Raw genomic sequence first — 24,458 nt, forward strand, 5'->3', positions numbered from 1 at the left:
GCTCTATAGGCTATTGCATTAGTGGCTAGTTTTCCCAGTACTTTTCCATGGCCTTTCCTTAAGCAGAAAGACAAAACAAATTCCAGAGCTATAAACCCCAGGAGGTGCAGGGCCCCAGTACTATCTTGGTTCTTCCTGGGAACTAAGATTGAAAGCAACTCTCTGAGACACATTTCATAGACACAGCACAGCTAGAGCTGACGGGGGGACTCCAGAGAAAGGGCTTGATCTGGGGGGGGGGGAATTGCATCATCACATGTCCTCCTAATTGGTGCATTTTACCAATTATGCTAATTTCCTAAAAACTATAAAAATGTATTCATCTCTGGGGGGTGGTCTGTTGTGAACATCTTTCCATAACTGCCCCTGAAGGTTTTCAAATAAAGATCCACTCTTGTATTAACTCCTTACTAAAATTATCTCTAGTTTCATTTCCACGTTGGGAAAAAGGCAACATCAGGACTGCAAACTCCACCAGTACATGATCACTGTAGCCAAGTGACTCCAATCCTAACACCCTCCGTAACTCACTTGCATTGATGGCCATCAGGTACAGTATCACAACCCCTTTGGTAGGACTGTTTATTACCTGACTTAAGAAGTTATCCTCCATGCATTCCAGGAATCTCCAGTGCTACTTTTCCAGCAGATGTCAGTGGATGAAGTCCCTCAGAAGGATAAGACCCTGCAAGTATGATGCCTCCTGTAGCTGGAGTAAGAAGGCTCCATCAACAGGATCCCCATGATCAGGTGGGCTGTAGTGGACACCAACCACAAGGTTCCCTTTTTTGACTCAAGTCTGATTTTTACCCCCAGAGAGAGCTGTTTACATTCCATCCCTTTGCCCGTCCTTCCTCTCCATTTCCTCCTGAACCTCCTGCAGCCACGCTCCAGTCACAGGATTCATCCCACCAAAATTCAGTAATGACAATGAGGTCATGCTTTCTAGCAACATGGTGGCTTCAAGCTCCCTGGTTTTTGTTGCATACATTTGCTGCATACATTGGTATAGCCACATGTTTGAGGCTCATGGGCTGATTCCCAGTGCATGGAGTTATGATTGAATTATTTTCACATTTGGAGCACTGCAGTATCACCTCTATGCAGTAGACCAAGTGGCCAGAAGCTGGCAGGAGCAAGACTTTACATCACCCACAAACAAATCAAAAATATGAAAAGATTAGCTGCCAGTGAGATTTAAAACCATAAAGCAGAGCAGAAGCTGATAAGAAAAGCAAAACAAACTATCCTTGGAAAGATAAACTTTGCAGTTGACATAAGAAAAGCAACCATTAAGGTAAGCAGGGGTGTTACAAGCCTCAAGTTAAAAACTGGAATTATATTGAAAGGTAACAGAAACTAAGAACACATGCAAGCCTTGAGCAGAAAAACAGTCTGACCATGAAGTAACTGAATCTGCCTTTCTGGTTCTCAGGTCTTATGGCCTTGGTAACAGACAATATTCATCACTTCCTGGTACAGCATGGCTGCACAGATACCCAATAAGGCCTGTCTGGTATGAGACAGAGGGTCTGTGTCTCACCTGCTGCCTGCTATCCTGATTTGTCATTAACATTGCCACCTCAAGGCCCCAAGTGCTAGACAAAGCCAATTGAACTGCTCCAAGATTCCAGACCAACAGTACCTGTCAATGCAGGCCCAGGACCAAGGACAGGTAGGCTCCCCTGAGCACTGTTTAGTTTATTTACATATCAGCATATTCATTCTGCCCTGGATGTCTCAGTCAGCTCATGCTATGGTATGTCCTGTGACAAGATCCTTTACTATAGTCATTATATCCCATAAGCACCACCACAGTCATATATCTCAATGCAGTATTCCAGATCTCCAGACACAAAATAACACTGAATCTCTCCTATACGTTAAGTCATGTCTAGGAGAAATCACGACATCTTGGGCACATGAAATTTTCAGCTGAAGTAGTGCCACCCACTTGTGAACACTTGAATCATCCAGGCAGTATTCTGGCAACAAAAGCAGCAGTTTTTCTTGTATTGTCTAACATAAACAGCTTGCACAAACTTCTAGGTGGTGTTTGCAGAACAGTACCCAAAACTTTTTTGTTATGCTCTTCCTGGTGGGTACTAGCCCAGCATTATCAAAATGCCTGCTTGGGTAGTGCTTGCAAGGACTAGCACACAGAAGTTTAAGCAGCCTAAAAAGTTGTTATACAACCTCCTTAACAGCTCATTAATTACCGCTGCTAATTCTTATTGATACTGCACCACTGCTTATCACAGGGATCTAGCAGACAAAAAATCTGATTTAGAAGGAGAGTTACAGGCTTCAGTGTTGATAACCACTGACATCTCTAGCCAACATCCAGATCACACAGCCCTGAGAAGTCCATATGAATATTCCTGGGTATCAATTCACAGTCTTGAGCAGCTGTTAAAATATATAATGACCACAGGTCCTGTAGTAGTGAAGTTGCATATTTGTGCAAAGAAAATTATGTGTCAGAATGGTTTCATTAAGAGAGGACCAAGAAGCTAATCATTTCTGTTATAGATGATAAAATAATACTGGCTTTCGCATTCATAGATTAGCTTTTTGCATCACAAGTACTTCGATGTAGTACAACTTATATTTACTTTTAACTGTTTTGTATAATCTGTCAGTTTATGTATGTATTACATAGTTCAAATGAATAGTAGTGTAACAAATATATCTTAGGCCTTAGTAAAATGTTGAAATAGAGACAAAAATACTTCTATGTAACTAACTCAGGGAATGGTGTAAAGAAATTATTCTGTTTCTTACATCTGTGGACTGGCCTCTCCAAGTGATAAGCTAACAGTGACAAGAAAGAGAGTATAAGCATCCGGGAAGGATTTATCGACTCTTGTCAGCGCTATCAGGGAGTGTGAATCAACTGGATAAAACTACAGGAAGAAATAAAATATATGGATTTAATTTACAGAATGTCCTGCAGACAATCCAGAGGTTAAAACCAAACTAGAGAGTTCAGAACATCAAAAACTCAAAGGAATGTTTAAATAATGTATAAGCTAATGAAGATACGTGTAACCCCAACAATGTAGCCGTATATAGTCAACATGATTCTAAATTACCTCTGTGCTCTTTGGCCATTCGCCAAAAGCAGCCCAGCACTGGATTAATGGTTTGTCCTTCTTTTATCCTTTATTAAACTTCTAGAAGTTCTAAAGAGTGAACTCTGTTTTTCATACCTCCACATCTCAAATTACATTTTTCCTTTGTCAAACAGATAAACCACTACAAATCTACTGTATTTTCAAATGTAATTCAAACTTGGACCTCTGCTGTGTTTGATAGACTAAATGCCAGTGAGAAGGGATTTTAAAATCTGTATTTTAACCACACCAGTCAGGACACAAAATTACTTGTAACTGCTAACTCAGTGCATTACTGCAAACAAGTATATACTACAAACTCTTTCAGAAAAGAGATAGCAAAATTATTATACAAAAAAAAAAAAATCAAGAACATCAGAATACTTCTAAATTATTAAAAGATCATGCACCATGTGTATTTGGGATGAAAAGAGTGGGCTGGTTTAGTTTGACATTTTGCTTTACATCTGGATTATAATGGATTATTATTACAGGAAAGGTATAGCTGAAAGCATTTTTTAAAGATGGGTAGAATGATGATTCGCTCTAACAATTAAAAGATGGATATTGTGTGTGTGTTAAGGGAAGTTTTGTTGAGATTTGAAGTTCTTTTGATGTGTAACTGTGTTACTGTAAGTTGGTTTTGGGCACCCTCTGTTCTCCCTATAACCCCCTTTTCCTCCCTCTGTGTTGTTGCCATTGGACAACCCTGGTTGTCAGGGCTGTCAGGGACATGGGGCAGGAGGACGTGTTCCTGTGCCTCTCACATGAGGCACGTGGGATTGAGAGAGCTTGTCTCTGGGGGGACTTGGCACAACAACAACAGCTCACCTGCAATCAGACTGCAAGAAGGTCTCCACCCATGGACAGCAGAGTCAACTGGCAGACCTTGGGGGAGGCCAGATATATATAAAGGAAATGTTTGAATATGTACAACCATTTACAAATATGTATTTGGCTGATGCAGCACCAGGGGTATAAAAGGCAGAGCCGCCATTTTGTGGATGAGCCTCTGGCTGCAGCCAAGCACCCAACACTGCCTCTTTTTCCTTATTCAGTCCTTTTTTCCTTATTCAGCCCTTTTATGGTGTTGTTGATGTTTAATAGACCTTTTCTCACACATTGAAATAACCACATTCCTTCTTTTATGCTTAAGTGTGTTTCCAGCTCATATCTAGATGTTGACAAAATCAAATATTGATCTCTTCTTAATTTTCCAAGCTACAGAATATAATTGCACAGTAGAACACAAGATCTCCTACAAGATGTGGCAACTGGGATTTCACGCTGCTTATATGTAGTTATTTAAAATATAAGAAATCACAAGGAAGTATGACTCATTTTAACTTTGGAGACATTTTCTAAACTGTGTCTCAGTTTAGAGACAAATTTTAGCAGAAAACGCTCTGGAATGAGCATTTCCTCTGAAGAGAAGGGCTTCAATAATTCCACTTGCCAATGACAGAAATGAATACCAGCAAGTGAAAGTGAAAAAAAACCAAAACAAAACAAAAACCAGCTGTTTATTAAAAAATTAAAATAAAAAAGCAGGCTGAGGGGATTCCTTGTACAGCCTCTACAGCCCTCAGGCTAGGGGAAGGGAAAAAAAAAGAAACTTATAGCTTCAAGCCAGCAAGAAAAACTAATCCAACAAAAGGAACAATGCAACATCCTGGTTGACCCAAACACACTGGAGAGTATGGGTTTGAACAAAAGTCCTGCAGGCACCCAAGACTCCCCACCCCAACCCTGGATCCATCTTAAACCTACAACAGCCATTTCTGTGCATAAAGCAAAATTATTTATTGGGAAATAAAATAACATCATAAAATCATCCCAAGACACTGCGCATGAAAGGATTCATATACTGCTTTAACAGCAGTGAATCAGATGCAATAAGGGAATTGCTACATTTCACAGTTTTTTGCAGTCATATTCAAATACAAGGCTTGGCTTTTCTTTCTGTGAAACCAGTTCATCTCAACCCAACACCACTCCCATCCCTACACCAAGATTCAGTCACCAGGTTCCTAATTCAGTCATGCTACACTGGACAACTTGTAAAACACATTTCTTTCCCCAAAAGGCACCAGAGCAGCGGGATCTTCCCTTAATGACTAGTAAGTAAGAAACAAGGAAAGCCCATGCCTACCAGGCAATCACAGGCATTCAGACACAACAGTCAAGGAAGCACTTAAAGCTTATGACACACAGAAGACCCCAGTGAATCAAATATACAACCATTCCTACAAAAGATGCTACTGCCTCCTAAGCCCAAATTAACACCATAATATCAAGTTAATAAACCAAATAAAAACAAATAAAAACACTGCCACATTTTTGTTTTTATTGAGACAGTAATTGCAATGTGCTCTCCCTGGAGGTTAGGATTTTTCCTTTTCTTTCTCTCAGGGAATTTTGTCCAATTTGTTGCTAAGAGACAGTAACAAGGGATACTTAGGAGACAAAAGAAATGCCATGGCGGGGTGGGGGGGGGGGGGGGGGGGAAGGGTGCATTTGGCTGCATTCTCATAGCTGAGGGGCTTTCTCTTGGGAAGGGAGAGATACTGGGAGATTTTGGCTGGGGTGTGAGGGGCTGGACTCTCACTCTCAAGATCTCACTGAGGCTCTCACTCTCAGGATCAAACGGGAGACAGTCTGTGGTTGCTGTGGGTAAAATTCGCTACCACTGAGGGGTTCCATCTCCTGTTGTCTTCTCCTACCGTGAGAGAAGGTCTGCTCATAAGACTGGGACTGGGACTACTGGACTGGGACCTTATTAACACCCTATCTCACTGGAAAGGACCGTCACCATCTGCTCGGGTGCCTTAGGGACCCCAAGCCCCCTTTCGAGGGAGCCCCTCCCAGCTGTGTGAGGGAACCCAGCTGCCACTGCCCAGCCCTGACACTTCTCTGCCACTACTCTGGGTTTTTCACTACACTGTAACCCAGCACCTCCTGCCTGCCAGGACACCTGCCAGGACTGTAGCTCTTGTTACAGCTGAGTTTCTGCTACATTTTGTTTGCTATCCCCAGTGTGCCCACCTCTGCAGTTCCAACTGCTGCCTGGAGGTTCCTGCTACAATCCTTTTCACCATCCAGAGGGGGCACTGGGACCAGCTGCCCCCCATGAGTTTGTGTGTTTGAAGCCCCGCTCTGTCTCTCCCGCCAGCAGCGTGGCCATTGCCCGTGTGGGGAGAGGCGGCCGGGCCCGCGCCACAGCGCCCCCTGCCGGCGCGGGGGAATCATCGCACCCGCCCTGCCTGGCCGGGAGCCACCAGCGCCCCCTGCCGGCTGTGCCCGGAACTGCACCGGAGGGGAAAGTGCCTGCGGCCCAGAGAAGGCGTCACTGGGCTTGTGGTGCTGCTCCTGCTGCTGCCCTTGTGCTTGTTTGTCTGCCTTGTTATACAGATATATTCTAGTAAAGAGCTGTTATTCCTTTCCCCTTATCATTGCCTGAAAGCCCCTTGATTTCAAAGGTATAATAATTTGTATGGAAGGGGGTCATATTTTCCATTCCAAGGGAGATTCCCACCTACCTTGACTAACACCTTTTTTACAAACTAAGACAACTCTCTTATCTTCCACTGCTCTGCAAAGCTATTAAGCACACATAGGGCTTTGTTTCTTTGAAAAACTAGGCATTTACTATTTATTTTGTGACAACAAATTGTTTGGATTTCCATCCATAAAGTCCCCCAAAATGCCACATTATACAGTCATATCTATATTGATACAATACAAAGGTTCTGTAGATGCTTATAAAGCATCTTATGTAAGATGCTTATAAAGCCTTTTAAACTGTATTAGCAAAACTGTTTTGTTAAAGTACGCCTTCTGACTCATCAGTCTTTATTATGCTATGCCATTTGAAATGCTGTGACACTATTTTGCTGTATTAAATGTTTAAAATTTTCTTGACAATGGCAATGTAAGGAATGCTGCTACCCATATATTGTTATCAGAAGTTGACAAATACTCAGATCTCTTGAAATGATAGATTTTAAATATCAGAGATACAAAGTTTTTAAGTCATTAAATACCATAGGCCATCATAAAAGGAGGTTCTGATACCCTTGTCCTGAATCATCTAAATGTGATTATTAAAGAATGAGAATCTACTATGAAATTACAGGGTTATTTATATAGACTGGCATAAACCCACATTATGGTATTATGCTTTTAAACATCAAGCATTATGAGCAAATACCTGAAATTACAACCCAATATAATGACTCAAACAAATACCTTCAAAATAATAATTGCATGAAGAGTGAATTAAGTTTCACAGACTCAGGTATAATCAAAATCACCATAGTCAGAGAAATTTATCCAAATCAAGAAACATTGTTTTAAACACAGGAATGTTCAATACAAAAGAAAAGTAGAGCACAAATTTTTAACAACAAAAAAATAAGCTCAAAAAGCATTTTGAAAAATCAATTCTGTCACTCACTTTGCTTTTTCTGGGCACACCAATTTTCACATTTCAGTCAAAAATCCATTGTATGCCCTATGGCTTCTCTATTTTACCTAACATTTTGAGGGAAAAATTTTCAGAAAATATGTCTCCAAGAAACATGGCAACTGTACATCAACAGCATTAAATAAAAGAGTGAAAAACACAGCAATATATATATCACACTTTGATAGTGTGAGATATAACACTTTACAACAGCAGAAATTTCATAAATTAATGCTAGACAATTCTCAAGACAGTGCATCAATAGGAAAATCTCTAACTTACCCTTGCATCAATGAAGCTCATCATTTGACCTAAGGTGCAATTATTCATCGTTAAATCACTTTTAAATGAAACAATACCAATCTTCAAATGAAACAATACCAACCTTCAAAGACATCTTCATATAATGAGCTGTCTTTGCTGATTGTTTTGACTAGTTCCAGACTTTCTGACTAGTAAATCATCTTTTAGGGAGGCTAATGAAGTGTAAGAAATTAAAAGCAAATCCAGTCAATATTATTTATTAATTTTTTACACTCTTTTTCAGTACAAAGATATGCAGCATTGCAGAATCTTTTAGTATCAGTTTCTGTCACCAAACCCACACTGCAGCTTTAATCGTAAAAATATATTCTCTCAAAAATAAATGAAGTAAAATCATATCAATCAGACCTGAAAGATGTTTTCACCAATGCCTCAGGACTGTCCACTGGCGGTAGTTCATCTGCTAAAATTTCTTCAGGAGGTCTAGGGTCATTGTTAATGGTCAGCTTTGGCCTTTCCTTAAGATTGCTGGTCAACCCACCAATAATGGTGTTACACAAGCAATTTTGTGATTTAGACCCTGAAAAAACCAGAGTAAGAAGGAAAATAAATTCATAGGCTTATTGCTTTGTGTGTCAGAATTCTGAAAAACAAAGGTAGTCTGCAATCATTTTACCTTTGCATGACCACAGTTTGGGAATAAGCCTGAAAACCTGAAAAAAATTTGAAGTGGAAATAAGCACAAACACTAGGGTCATTCCATATGCAAAACTGTAATGCTTCCTATAAAAATATTTTATTACAGAACATGAAGCTTTCACACCTCAACAAAAAATATCCTCTCCACATCACACTTAAGTTTTTGCTTAGTATGTATTGATGTGCGTCTTTAGCCAAAAAACTGGCTAAAAAACAAAGTACCAAATCAATACAATACTCATCACTGACAATCTTTAGACTAGTTAGCAGTGGTTATATTATAGATAAAAGAGATGACTGCAGGATTAGCACCAGAAAATATATCTATTTTCTGTCAAAACTTCCGCTTTTCACAGTAGATATTCAAATGCCAAAAAAATTTCTATGGAATTTTTTTTTTTTACATTAATTTATAAGTGCTGTCAAGTGGCTCTTGCATGTCATTCAGAGAATCTATCCTTATTCGTAAATATAGTTCCACTGACAAAGTACAAGTAGCATCTTTCAGTCAGATGTCCTCCCTGCCTCAGGAGAAGAGAGCATGTGACTTAAATTTTGTTAAGTGTCTGCTTCACATTTTCAAATATTTCCAAAGAGTTTCTGAATAAATCAGGCACTTCTGAAAATCTCAGAAAAACTCCCATATTTAACACCTCTATCATATTCTAATTTTCAAGGATTATAGAATGATACATGGCTGAACTAGCAGACTGAATAAGTACAGCTAGGTACTGACTTCCCACAACAGAGGTGTGTCGCTCTATTAGGAACGGCGAAAAGAACGACACAGACTCTCTCAGGAGTCAATCAGGAGAATTTCTCCCAGCTTATTGCCTCAGATCTTTTTTACAGACCGATATGTGGAAAGTACAGAAAAGAAACTCTTATTGGTTAGTAAACTAACACATCACCATCATTGGTCACTGGGGTACACCACCCCTCGACCTTCTCTTGCCAGAAAACAAGGAACAGACAAACAGCACCTGCAAGGCTGTTTTCAGTCTCTGAGGGTTGTTTTAATTCCTCCCCATGAATTCTCAGGCCACTTTCTCAGGCAAGACTGAGAAAGCTATGTGGCCTGCAGTTTCACATGCTCTCTGTTTCAGAGTTAGCATCCATAGAGGTGCAGTAAGCATTATTAATCTTACCACATTCCAAAATAGTAATACAAACTAACCCTGCTAGTAGTCATTTTCCAAGGTCTGATCCCCTTAGGAAAGAGTCTTATATTATAACTATCCTTTTTGTCCTCTTATCTGGGTTCTAATTTGGATTTTCTAGACAATACCTTATTTAAAACTTCCTTTCTGGGCTGTACATTTATGTATCTGTTTCAGCTGATGTGGGCTGACACTACACAAGTACTAAGATGGTGAAGAGCCTGGAGGAGAGGCCATATGGAAGCTGAGGTAACTTGGCTTGTTTAAGCCTAGAAGAAGAAAGGGAGATCTCATAGTTGTCTACAGCTTCCTCACAACACAAAGCAGAGGGGCGAGCATTGATCTCTTCTCTCTGGTTACCAGTGACAGGTAATGAGGGAATGGTATGAGGTGGAGGTTCAGGTTAGCTGTCAGGAAAAAGTTTTTCAGCCAGCGGGTGGTTGGGAACAAGATCCCCAGGGAAGTGGTCACCGCACCAAGTCTGCCAGAGATCAAGACTGCTCTCAGACACATGGTATAATTGTTGGACTGTCTTGTGCAGGACCAGGAGTTGGACTTCAATGATCCTAGTGAGTCCTTTCCAATCCATGAAATTCTATGATAGCATTATGCATACTTTCTCTGCTCTTCAAACCCTTCCTTCATATATAAAACATACTGTATCAAGTGATCATGTCTACTCAATAAGCTGGTCTTATCTGGGATATAAGTTCCTGGCATAGCTAAGTGCCTCCTGTGAGATTTTACACTGAGGGTCCTACAGGTCACCATATAGCATGTTGTATGTCCCACAGAACCAAGTTTAAGGCTTCTGGCCATTTCAGATAAGTGGATTGACATACTTTTACTAATTTTTAACATTGTATTAATTCTCTCTGCATTTCATGAACACCGTGGGTGATATGGCATATGTAATTTCCTCTCAATCTCCAAAGACTTACACAGTTTGTTGATCATATTTGCTGTAAAAGGAGCACCTCTGTCTCATTAATTCAATTTACTCTGTTATCCCATATTCAGATATAACTTCATTTAGCAAGGCTTTTACTACTCATGTGTCAACCCTTCTTTTTGGAAAAGCTTCTGCCCAGCCTGACAGATAATCTACTATCACTACCAAGTAACCCACTGGTCTCAGACCTCAGAGCGATACTTGAGAATTTCTGGCAAGCTGAACAGTTATTTGTGATTCATTCTGCAGCAGCAAAAATTCCTGGAGCCACCCATGCTTCCTGTACTTGCTTAGCTATTGTTTCCATCCCTCCATGGGCTTTCTCATGAAATTATCTACTCATGGTGATTAAATATTTCTTTGGCAGAATTGGTTTTACTCCAGCTGACCATATTCCATCATTATTTTGAGTTGCCTCCCACTTTTCCCTCTGGCTTTTCTGTTGAGCAGTCGTTCTCATACATAGCCTTCTTGTGTCTCAAATGCCATATCACCCACAGTGTTCATGAAATGTAGAGAGAATGAATACAATATGGTCACAATCATGGTCAGTTGGCGTTATATTACCAAATATACCCCTCCTTTTTATTCAAATTCGGGTCAGTTATTCCAAATCCCAAGCCATAGTTGTAGTTTTTAATCTTTTTGAGTGAAGCAAAGTGATAAAGGAGATACCAGTAAGGTTTAATAACATTTTTCATTATTTCAATATAATTTTTCATTATTTCATTATCTCATTTCAACAGTATTTTTAAGATTTGACACAAAGCTCTCTGTAAGCACTGTAATGAACTTCAGTGGTTTTGAGACATTTATAATTTTTTATGCTTGAAATAATAGTAAGGCAAAAAAGTCTTCCATTCATTTAAATTTGCATCACCTCTGTTCAGTAAGACTGAATTTTTGTAGGGGACTTTTTCAATCAAATATTAATCTTCTTTGGTTTAGTACTGTAAATGACACATAATATAGGCCAGACACAATACAAGATTAAAAGTATTATTAAATGTTTTTATTTTTACAGTAGGTATAGAAATCAATCACTTAAAATGAAAAAGGCTACTTACGGGCAAATTGTAAAAGTGGTTGTGGATGTTTATCACCTGTCTCATTTGCAACTGAAAAAAGAAAATACAAAGAAAAAAAACAATAAACTTTAATGTTGCATTAATATTAATTATAATATAAATTCTTATGGGTATACAGGTGTCCTAGTTTAAAACAATAAAGAGGTAAGCACTCTAAAATTACTCTTTTTAGTTTCAAACAATCACATTAGTTTCCGCCATTAAGAAATTAATGGGTAGATATAAATGAAAAAATAAGTTTAATAACAAGCAAAACAGCAACAGGCAAAAAATAACAGTAAATAATCACCAGATACAAAATCATTAAATTTCACAAACTCATGGAAATGAATGGTGGGGTAACCCTTCCTTCCAAGATGACAGCACCCACAGACTCTTGTGTCACTTGAAAGACAAAGGGAAAACGGCACCCGAATCGACTGTGCAGTCTGGAGACAAAGGGGGGAAAAAGATGATGGACAGAAAGAGCCATTCCATGAAGGTAGAGTTTACAAAGTAGTTCTAGTGGTAGATGGGAGCTGCCAGCGTGTATGGCAGCTCTGCTGCCCACCGCTTCCTGCTGGCTCCCACTGATGCTGCTGTCCTCCCTGTCGCGGGGGAAGAACTGGCCTACAGGCGCAGACGTGGATAGGCCCAGCCCCAGGAACCAGCTCAAGCTTCACACTGCTCATAGATTTTGCAAAGTTCTCTCTGAAACAGTTTTTGATTGTGAAATGGAGTTTTTTCAGGTGGCTACTGTTGCCAGTCCAAAGCAACCCATTCCAAAGCAGAGCCTTCAGCAAACACTGCCAGGAGAGAGAGAGATACTCTCTGCTTTCAGCCTCAGACTTGAAAGGGGACCATGGCAACACCCCCATCACCATCCTGGTTCCATTTCTGTCTGCAGGCTCTTAAAGAGATTGTAATAATTTTTGGGCACAGATAGATATGGAATACAGTAACATTTCAGGTTACCCACAAGAATAGGAGAAAAGACTGCTCACAGTAAACCAGTTGCATTAATGAGTACAGTAAGAAAATAAGTAAGATTATTGCACCTATATAAATTAAATGTTCCAGGAATTTTGGAAGACCAGAGGTTGATTTAATAGCAAATTAAATTAAATTCCTATGCAAAGGAATCCTCTGACCTTTAGAACTGCATATAAATATCACTTGGGATAAAAACAATTCTGTACAAATCCTGCTTTTTTTTCTGCCTCAGATTCATATTGGCATAGCTCAACATTACTGGGACCCCAGTGGTACACAGTTAGTCAAGAGCATAAACAACTCTGTGAAATTCTCCCAATATTAAACTACAGCTGAAAAAATAGAGTTTTCAAGGAGAGTAGTTACTATCCATTACTTTTTTTTGTAGCTAAAATAATCATGAGGAACAATACTGATAGGCACATAGGGAAGAGTGAACAAGTGCACACAAATACTTTGCAAATTCTTTGCTTTCTTTGAAAATACCGTTTTCTAGACCAACTAAGCTAAGAAAATCTATAAAAACATGCAAAAAGTCAGAACTGAGACTCACAGGTTCCTAGCAAGATAACATCAAGTAAACAGTGATGGACCTTTTGAAGTCAGAAAAGACACTGATAAAATTCAATTCTTCTGCCAAGGCTTAAAACAGTCATTTTAAATTTGGCATTATTTACAACCCATATCCACTGTCACTGCAGCTTTCTTACTTGCTCTTCAGTCTCTACCAGCTGATTAAGATGGCTCTAGCACTCACTTTAGTGAACCGAGGTACTTTTAACAAATCACTGGCTCATTTTGCTCCCATTAGCCAGCAGATGGTAGCCTTAAGACACTGGATGCCTATATCAGCCTCGGGAACTTGCCAGGCTGGCCAGAGCAAGGGCCCTGAGGTCCCTCAAGTCCTACAAGACACGGATCTCAATCCTACAAGACACGGATTAAGACCATCACTGTGATGTGAAGCACAAACCCAAACTAAATAATCTCTTCTGGGACATTATATGCAGACATTGGAGTGATTGTACAGAGTTATGCTGGCCCACAGTCAGAACCGGCTCTCCTTCAGGCGATGGCATAGTGAAGGAAAGGCAGCAGCATCCCTCCATGGGGCTGCTGTCAGAACAGTTGGATCCAGTGACGTCAAGAACCATGCCAGAAAATATTGCTATAGCAAATATGTAAAGCTCAGGCAGCTAGGCTCTGTCTTTAACTCAGAGACAACAGCTTGCAGGGGGTAGGCTGAGAGATTGCCAGCCAGACCAGCCTCTTCTAGGGTCCTAGGTATCGCTATCACAGCAGAGACTGGGCAAATTCATAATATGCACTGATGTCTTAATTGGAGCATCAAGTGAGCTATTAGATAGGCCTGCTAAGGGCCTTTTAACTGTGCTATTATTTGCTTTAGAGCAGTTCCTCGACTTTGGTGGCAGATGGCACTCCCTGGTCACCAGGGCCCTCAGGTGCACAGATCTTAACTTCGTGCCACCCTCCAGGTTGCTGCAACAAGAGTGCTTCATCTAGGATCTGTGTTTGGCAGCTCAGCTCCCAGATTCACAGAACCCAGCTCAATAGGTCTCATTAACCCCTAAAAAAAATAACATTTTCCAGTTACAGGATGCATAGGATTGTTTTCAGTTGGCAGTGTTTTCCAATGACAACACATGGTGACATATATAGAGCTCTTCCATCTAGAATATAGCCATGCAGAACAAAAGTGCAATTATAACAGTAAAGCAACAATCAGGACAGAAACACAGGGGATGCTATACCTGCATTACTAGAAATAATCCTGGTACAATTGAGATAATCTCTGCCTGGGAATTATCCAGACCCAATGCTGTGTAAGCAAGGGAAAGGATTCAGAAGCAAAGAGCATTTCTGCATTTGCTCACTGTGAAAATCTTAGAAGATTTTACTTGATGCATTTTTTACTGTGGAAATTCTGCATATTTATCCTATATATATGTAAGTAAGAATTTTTCTCCAGATGACCTGAAATCTTCTCAACACTTTGTTTATTCAAGTTTATTAATAGTAATAAGCTTTTAGGTGAATCCAGGTATGAATAGGAAAAGAAGATTAATTTCTGACAAAAAAGTCACCAACCCACACCAAAGATGATTTCTAGTATTTTCAGAGATTTCCTGTAGTCCTGTCTCTTTAGATATGTTTATTCTCCATCCACACTCTACCCTTGTAGACTGAAGTCTAGTCTGGTTTTCATCTGATTAGATGAGACTATCTGCATAAAAACAGCAGATATTTACTTTATTTCCTAAATGGGTGACACCTTCCAACTTCCATTGGACCATTTTCTAGTTGTTTTTTTTTAATACTCTGCACATTTTGAAGTTATTTTCCATTCCAACCTGGAAGCAAATAAATCTCACTGAATTTGAGTAATTGCAGCAAAGTGCAAGTAGTTTGTAAGTAACTGCTGTTCCTTCAGAAAGACAGCGTTTACAGGCAGGAGACATCATCCTGTCATCAATCCACTACAGGAAAATATTCACATGCTCTCTGTACTTTCCTGCCTAAGTAGACAACAAAATACTAGGCTTAGCCAAATTTCTTCCATTTCAAAAGTTTTATGTTGTATCATAACTGCCTGGAAAGTTCAAAAGCCTCAAACTGCAATTATTAAAATAACTTCATGGGTTCTTTGATTAACACAGATCACTCATATTCAAGTTCACTATATGCCCACTTTATAGGCAGGTTCCTTTTTTTAGTGATCATCCTATTAAATTATTTCCTACACTTTGCCACCATTTTCTACAGAAAGTATCCATTTTACCAGTATGCCACCTCAGTCAATTTAGCTTTCAAATAACCTTTGTCTATCTCCTAGTACAATGCAAGGAAAAACATACCACTTCATAGCATTGATTCATCAACACTGACAGACAATAACAAATAATCTATATTTTGCCATTAAGCAGCTGTGAATCTGTAACAAGAATGTCAGGTGTTTTTCACCCACCAGTAAAGGTATTTTTTTCAAGGAGACTTCTTTTTTTAATCTGTCAAAGAGCAGACAAACTTAACTATAAATTTCACGCTTTTAGTAAATTGGTCAGTGCTAGGAAGAGGAAAAAAACATTAGGTAAGGCAGGAACACAGGTACATAGATGAATTTACATTGAATACACAATCTGGATAAACTCTTCAGTAATATCATCTCTGAAAATTCCAGCAGCTGTTTCTCTAAAAGACTATGACATTAGATGTTTTATAAACTTACCAAACACAATCATAAAAGTAGATTTCTTTCCAGGCTTACCCATCTTACGTTATGAGATCTTGCCACAACCTGATTGCAGTGTCAGTCATGGCCTATCATTTAATTTGTTTCACTTTTCATAAATTTGTTCTTGCGCAAGAAATCTTTTTAAACTGGAGGTTTTTGGAAGTTTTTTTTCTGTTGATTAATCCTCCTCTAGTTTGGTCATGGAAAAACTGAATTTTCTCCTTCCACCATCTTTTTGTGGACTTAACACACCATGACCATTCAGTCTTGCCTCAGAGAATGGGTATCTTCATATTTCCTTTCCATCTTTATTGAACTTCTTCCGTGTCAATTCATTTTCCCACAGATACCATATGCAAACACCCAAAGTAACTTGTTCATGCCTGGTCACACATCAGTGGATGGCTGCGACACATCCCTCATATGGACTCTCACATAGAGCAAGTCCTCCACAGTTCCCTGATGCAGGGCCCAGGCAAGATCAACATTTTTCAGCGCTGCAGAATTCCATCTGAGAACACATAAATCTGTGAAGGCCAATCTTCTCCCCAAGTCAGAGAAAAGGAAAGGTGAAGGCATATGAAGAAAGCAACAGAGCAACACCAAGGTCAGTGAAGAAGGAGGGGCCAAAGCCAAAGGAAAGACGGACAGGATGTGCTATGGTTTCAGAGCTGAAAACCTTTTGCAAGCCAAGGTGAGACTATAATACACCAGATTATGTCCCTGTAATTCATAAAGTGCATGGAGGGATGAAGCATTCATCCACATCTCAGAAAAGAACTGGAGAATATAGATTTTGAAAGAAGCTGCAATCTGACTTGAACAGAGATAGGAGAAGGGAACCTTTGCTTTTAGAGACAGAAGAAGAGAACCTTTGGTTTCAGAGATAGAAGAGAATTTTTGCTTCTACACTAGAATAGCTCATCCTTAAATTACATCCCATTTGCCCAAATGGCCCTCAAGAGCAGTTGTGGGGAAAAACTGTAAGTCAATGGGAGGGACTTTCACCCTGCAAGCAGGTTTTTTCTGGGATGACTTTTAGCCATGAACTTAAAACCATGAGTAAACTGTTTCCTGTGGCATGACAAAAGAGATTCCTATCCCTAAATGGAAAAAGATTCTTTTTAGAAGTGGTAAAATGACTGACAATCATAGGATTTGTCTATTTACATTGTCAATGGGAAGGAAAGAGGGGCTGGGGGGAGAAAAGTGTTCTAAAGGTTCATTTAGTTCTTATCATTATTCTATTAGTTCTGTTAATAAAGTTTTCTTTACACCCTTTAAAGTTTTGAGCCTGTTTTGCTCCTAAAGCATTTTCTCCTAAACCTTAGCACAACCCCATGAGCTTTAGTTTAACTGGTCTTTTTTCCTCCTCTGATCCTATTATAGCAGAGGAAGATGAGTAGATAATTTTCGAGAGTGCAGTGGCATTTGGCCAGCAGTCAACCCACTACAGCTACCATGGCTTCCAGCTCACTTGTATTAGAAAACACATCTTATAAACAATAGTACTGTAATTAGACACATGGAAGTTTTATCAGACTGTGGTATACCTTTGGACTGGCATACCATTGAAAACAACCTTTGCTTTTTCACCCACTCCTCCATTTCTCATCATGTTCCCTCAACTTGTAGCATTTGAGCTGAAGTACAGTCATCAAGCGTGTTTATATCTCTCTCACATTGCACCTCTTGCCCTTTTTTAGTTATACTTCCCCTATACAAAGACCCAGGTACATTCCTGCATAGCTGAGATATTAAGAAAGCTTTCCTGCCTGACCATCCAGTCATGCTCCCACCATCCCAGACTGTCACTACTGGGACTGAAGCCCCTTTGCAGCAGATGACTCCAGTGAACTGACTCGGCTCCCTACATACATAACACTCACACTGTCAGACAATTTTTCCTTACCCATTCAACCCTAGGTTTACCATAGCAAAGTCCCAGATGTCTACTAATTTAGTAAAATAAGTAATTTAATCATGGTGCAGCAATACAATAAAAGCCTAAAGTAGGTGTCTCCAGGGAGGGATCCTGAACAAAGAAATCCTCGAGCTTTTATACTGTCAGAGACTGGAAAATATAATCTGCTTTGAGATATCTTGGGAGCTTGGAATATGTGGTTGGATGTTGGGTTAACAGATGTTGGTGTAAGGAAAGAGCTAAACAAAGGATGACAGCAGCAGTACCAGCAGCAGGTCTCTCTGACACAGTGTGTACCTGAGACAGAACTGAATGACTGAGTTACTACAACAACAGACACACACTCTTCATGCTCCTTTACCATGGCTTTGGAGAGAACAATGGAAAATATCAAGAGGACAAATTTATTATAGGACTGTAACCACGTCTGTAAGCTGTAATCAAAAAAAAACCTGTTAGTAGTAAAGATGTATATACACTGATGCTTCTAATAAGCCTTAGATTTACTCAGATTCACTCTCTGATGGTGGGTCTCATCTCCTCATGTATTACAGTTGGGGATGGGTCCAGTCTTGCCCTGGTGAGGAGGTAGTCCCCTGCCCCTCATACCACTCAGCCCCACGGTGCCACTGGAGGCTGTCCCAATTTTAATCCAGTCCCTGAATGGCCAAGAGACCCTAAGTCCCACCTGGGAAGAAGGTCCCAGGATGGTCCAAGGCCTTAAGAAGTCTGACCACAAGGCAAGCATGTTGTTCCTTAACCCTGTCTTCACCTTAGAGCTTTATATTGCTGGAAACCAGGAGCTGGCAGCTATGTCTGTTTTTCTATATCTTTCCTGTCTTTCTGTTCTTCTCCCTTTCTTCTTCTTTCTTCTCACAGAGTGTAACATCAAATGGGTTACAAGGTTTTCCATATTCCATGGGCTGTCTATGCTGTGATAAGTGATGTTATGTAATATTTACTCTTTTGCCAATGTTAATTTTCTATAGTTTGCTCATAAACTTCTGCATACTTTTACCTCTTGAGAATATTTGATTGGAATTTTCTCCTTTGCATCTACCCAAAGCAAAAGAACCTTGGTTTAGCCCTAGGTTTGAGTGACCGGGATGTCATATATAACCTTTACAGTCTGTGAGCCCATTCCAATATTGATATTTATTCTGCAGACTTCTCATCTTCATTGGCTCTTGAAGCGTCTCTGGGTGACCAGACATCCCTCTCCATGGCCAGCACCACAGGTTGTTAGGCAAAGGGTTAGCACCAGCTAACTTGCTAGTTAACAGGTAACAGTTAGCTTGTTGCCTGGGGCTCCCACCTTTTTCCTGCTGCCAGGACACAACCTGAATCTTGCATCTTGGCTGCACTTTGGGCTACCTGCAGTGGGTATAGTCCTCAGCAGAAAGACTATTTTGCCCATCTGGAAGAAAGGATGCAGAACAAAAATCAAGTGCTTGTGCCATTTCCTATATTGCTCCATAAGCAATTGCTGTCACAGGATGCCCAGATACAGAGTCTGATTGACGCAGACTTGAACAAAGTGCATGAGGAAATATGAGTGAAAATCTGCAGAAGTGCCTTTCTTCAGTGTAGAGAATATTTTAACAGAATATGGACATGATATTTTAGTAAAAGCCTGTCTGCACAAACCAGCCTTTGGTATAAGTGACGATATTAAAGGCCAATGTCCTTGAAACTCTCCTGGGGCAGCAAGAATGAAAGAAAAACAATTGCCTTGTGTACAGGAGAAAAAATGTAAAACAATATGCATTAGCCAATAGTGTCTTGCTTAGCCCGTGGACCCTGTCAGACCCTATAAAAGGTGTGCTAAAGATAGAAATAAACAGTGTTCACTATACTTCTGTGAAGTCTCATGAATAGCCAGAACGTTTTTTCAATACTTCACTACTTTCCTTGAGATTTCCTTCCCTTCCTTTCTGCACCAGATTCCAGAGGGGAGGAGGATGGAGAGCTCTGTAATGTCCCTTGAGAAGGCATTCCTTTGGTTTCACCAGTGCTCTCCAGATGAAAAAGCTTTGGACAGTCCTCCAGGGACTGGTGATTCTTCTCATCTCCAGTCTTGTCCAGCCTTCTCCAGCCTTCTTCCCTCAGCCCCCTCCAAGTAATACCACCAGTTCCCCAAGGACTTTCTTTCAGATATCTACAGGCTTGCCCCAGCCCAGCCCAGCCCAGCTTTGGGACACGGGAGGATGCTCCCTTTTGTTCTGCCCCAGACAGGCCAGGGACTGCTGTATTGCAGGGTGGTGGCACTGAGATATGGGGGTGATGGGGCCCACCCTGCCCAGCCCTACTCATTAGCTCTCTACCCAGTGTCCTTTAGAGCCTTTGGGGAGGCTCAGGGGGCCCAGGATGCTGTCCCTACTCTTGATTGCCATGCACCAGGCACAGCTGCTGGGCAGCCCTGATGCATCCTCTGCCACCTGGCTCTCAAGCACCAATCAATGCTGTTACTCATCTCTCAGGTCACAGCAGAACCCAACCCTGTAACCCAGAGACTACCCATAACAGCAGACCCCTCTCTACATCAGAGCCAGCCTCCCTGAGGCCACAAAGGACTTGATCTGCCTGGACACAAACACTTTTTCTAGAGCACAAGGGGACTGATTTTTGGCAACTATAGTTTGGTAGAAAGCCAAAGTTTAACCAGAGTCATAGGTGTGGATGTGTGGTGCCAATGGACCACCATGGATTTTGCACAGGTTTGGAAAACAAGTGAGAGGAGACAGCACTGGTGAGGTGGAAAGGTCAGTCATTTTCAGATCTTAAACCTTTAGATTTGTGCCCAAAGGACACCAGTTCACAAGGAACTTGTTCACTTGATTTTTGAAATCTGGACATGCATGCAAGGCTTAGTTTGAATCCCATTACAACCTTTAAAACACCTCTTTTACCCATGAACTTATGCTTCGTGAGATAAACTTGCATAAGTCTTACCAACTCCAAATAAGCAAAAATTCCTTTGATAAAAACAACCTGCTGTTTTGGCTGAGAAATCATAGTTAAATTATACCAGCACTTAAATATAGTAAGTGCCATTTGTAAAAGCAGTGGCATGCTTTGCTGTGGACATGCAAGATAACAGCTCAGATGCAGAGGGGGTGCAAACCCACCACCTGATGCTACAAGCTGCATTTTGAGACAGATAAGGAAGAAGGACAGTAAGAAGCAGACCCTGCAAAGTGGGGTGGTGCTTTCTATCATGTTAATTTCCTCCCTTACTCAACTTGCTCAGGTGTAAAACTTCTGCCCTGTCCCCAGACAGGTTATCAGGACATTCACATTCACACATAGGCCTGAAGATATTCATCCCTTCCAATGGGCCATGATTGGCTCAAGTACCCTGATGTGAGAGGCAGCTGTCATGTCTTAGAAGGTGTCATAAACCATCAAAGGCCCTCAAAGTGCCCCCTGACTCATTTCTGGGGCCTTCCACCAGAGGACTGCGCATGATCCACAGTTTTACTTCAGACAGTGTAAAACTTTCCCTCCAAGGGAGATACCTGGGCATTCCCACTTGAACCCGAGTGTATATTAACCCACTGAACTTTGTGTTTTGCGGGCTTTCCCCAACCCAAATAAATCAAGACTGAAACCATAACTTTGACCAATGGACATCCTAATTCCAAAAATCAAGTCTCATCATTGGATCCACAGGTGATGATATCTTTCTACTCTTACCTTTTCTTTCCCTTTCTCTTTCTCTGTGCTGGTTTCAAGGCTAAATGTCAGCCAAGGAAGGTACGAACCTTCCTGGAATGGAAGGACAATCTGTCCCTGTAAATTATTGTAACTTTGAAATTATGGAGATTCCAGGCAAAAAAGTAGGAAAAAGAAATAACCGTTCTTTATTTTTTATACATATATATATATATATATATATATATATATAAACCAGAAGAGAACAAACAACAACACAATAACAGAAGTTTCCCTTCTGAGCTGAGCAGTTTCACCATCGGTGTAATTATGGCCATGGCTGGCAGGGGAAGCTGTTGGCTCGGGCAAGGCAGAAGGCTCTACTGACTCCCCCAAGGCCAGCATGGAGGGGCTCGGCAGCCTCCTTAGGTGGTGGTGGCTTGTGCAAAGGGGAAGAGGGGCAACTGCTCTTTTTGTAAACTTATGGACAGCAGTGGGTCTTGGGGTACCAGCAGCTGGCAGAAGTGGTGAGAGCATTGGATCCTAGTGTCAAGTTACAACCTAGCAATCTCCCAGGCCATGCACACATCCTCCACAACACATGCAACCACTCCCCCTGATCCCAAATGGAAGGAAGCCAGCCTCAGCCCCATCCCTGTGGGGTCCCCAGCTGAATTTACACCTCTTGCAATATTTCCCAAACTTCGAGAGTCAGGGGGGAACAGTGACAACTCCCAGCACAAATGATCACAAGATACACTCCACTGCCACGAACCACCCCCCACCGACATCCTTATACATTTTCTTAAGTGATATTTTTATGATTTTATACTGCTATATTTCTACAGATAATAACCAGAGGAATGGAATCCTTCCTTTCCATTGCAACCAAGTTTTTATAAAATAAACTCTATGAATATAGTTATAGATATAGATACACGTAGATATAAACAATGGTCATTCAGTGTCATTTCACTCTAATCTGCCCCAAGGGGTCTATTAATAAGACCCCCAGTTACCCTGCCTTCAGGGATGAGTTGTAACAGGCTCAACACACATAAATCTTTGGGCCTGTCAGGGTCATAAGAGAAGTGGCCAATCTTGTTGCCAGGCCACCATCTAGGATGTTTGAAAAATCATGGAGATCAGGGGATATCCCTGAAGCCTGGAAGAGAGCAAATTACATACCCTTGTTTAAGAAAGGCCCCAAAGAGGAAACTACAGGTCCATTAGTCCTAATTTGCTCCTGGGAAGGTAACAGAATAAGTCCTCTTAGAAACTATTACAAAACAAACGATGCAGATCATTGGGAAAATCCCAGCACAGGCTGGCTGAAGGGAAATCATAGCAGACTAACCTAACCTGATCCCCTGCTACAATGAAATTATGTTTTTCACCATGGCAGTACATGGTGGAAACAGTGGGTGTTGTTTACCTGGACCAGCAAAATGTTCAGTGCTGTTTTCCATCCCACAGCCTTCTCCTGGCAGAACTGACAAGATACAGACTACATAGCTGGTCTATGAGATGGATAAGAAATCTGCTCACAGGCCATACTGAGCTGGTGGGGATTAATGGTTTTTACTTGGGCTTGCAGCCTGTCACCAAGGAGGTCATCCAGGTATCAATACCAGGCCCCACACTGTTCTGCATCTTCGTACATGATCTGCATGATAAGACTGAAAGCACACACACCAAGTTGGCTGATGACACTAAACTGGGTAATGACGTGGACATGTTAGAAGGAAGAGCCATCTTACAGAGAGATGTGGACTAGCTGGAAAAAAAAAAAAGAAAAAGAAACTCTCTGACCTGTGCACAGCTAAAAGAATGCTAGACCAGAAGTTCAGCCTCTGATATGTGTGAGGTTTGGGGTTTCCTGTTCATCAAAGGAACTGGCTTTCAAAATAATGTATCCCGTAACCATCACAAAGCAACAAGCCTTCTTAACCTGAAGTACCTGCCAGCTCTAATACAACATCCAATCAAATGATTCTCTAGCATGGGGAAAATGCAGTAACTCCAGAGCATTTATTAATAGGTATTTGACAGTGATACAGTTGCATCCTCACTCAGCCAAACGAACACTTCTGCTGCCTGGAAATACAAGACTGATGGATTTATTACTCTATGTCAGTATTAACATATTAAGATACAAAAGAAGGTGATGGTTTGTGAGGGAAAGTCTCATGTTTAAGGATCACAGAGACATAAGTTAAGTGCTTGTATTCATACCTGACAGCAGAGCCTCAGCTGCCACTTCATTAGGAGCTTTTGTAAATGTCTTCTACCATGAAGACAGAAAGGGTCTGATAGCTATCAACAACAGCATGCCTCTTTATGATCTTAGTGCAGCCAGGTGTAAACAAGTTGTTCCTGAAGAATTAAGAGAGCTAGAACCTTTGTATCCATAGTAAAGGTATCTTAGGCTATGTCTGCAGTGACAGGAATATTCAGAGGATAAAAAAACCTAACCACAGTACTTTGCATTTGCCTTTTACTCCTGATTGCCCTGGATTGTTTTCAACTGCCCTGATTCTGCCCAATATGTGCCACAAAACAGAGCATAGGAGGTCATGCAGCATTAGATTGATTCCCTCAACAGCAGTTAGAGCACAGATGTGCACACCTTCAGTCCAGCAGCCGTTTCCACTGCATAACCCAATGCCATGGGAGGAGGCATTTCAAGGCTGGAGAGGAGTTACAGGAGTACAGCCTGAAAATACATTTTCAGCTGGGATACCTGACAGGAACTAGTACACTGTGTGGTGCCACAATTTCTCTCTTCCCCGGCCAAGAGGTTCATAAAGGAGAGATGTCACATTATTGTCACACCGAAGTGCAAAGCCTGGCTTCACTGATGGGTAATGCAGCTAACTGGACTTGAAGCAACTTGTCTTAGCAACTTGTC

At 40.9% G+C, this 24,458-nt stretch overlaps 1 protein-coding gene across 2 annotated transcripts in view; it reads right to left on the bottom strand.

Moving 5' to 3' along the window:
- Nucleotides 1–24,458, bottom strand: part of LOC131575369 (dual specificity calcium/calmodulin-dependent 3',5'-cyclic nucleotide phosphodiesterase 1C-like) — a 57,620-nt gene that overhangs the window by 23,432 nt on the left and 9,730 nt on the right. Inside the window, exons 2-4 of one of the 2 annotated variants that reach the window (XM_058830746.1) lie at nucleotides 11,724–11,774; nucleotides 8,522–8,558; nucleotides 8,254–8,425 (exon numbers count right to left, since the gene is read on the bottom strand). In XM_058830746.1, coding sequence (XP_058686729.1) covers nucleotides 8,254–8,425; nucleotides 8,522–8,558; nucleotides 11,724–11,774 — 260 coding nt within the window. The remainder of the gene's footprint in view (nucleotides 1–8,253; nucleotides 8,426–8,521; nucleotides 8,559–11,723; nucleotides 11,775–24,458) is intronic. The other variant, XM_058830745.1, reaches the window with a different exon arrangement.

The sequence above is a fragment of the Poecile atricapillus genome, chromosome 2, assembly GCF_030490865.1.
Source record: "Poecile atricapillus isolate bPoeAtr1 chromosome 2, bPoeAtr1.hap1, whole genome shotgun sequence".
Classification (NCBI taxonomy): domain Eukaryota; kingdom Metazoa; phylum Chordata; class Aves; order Passeriformes; family Paridae; genus Poecile; species Poecile atricapillus.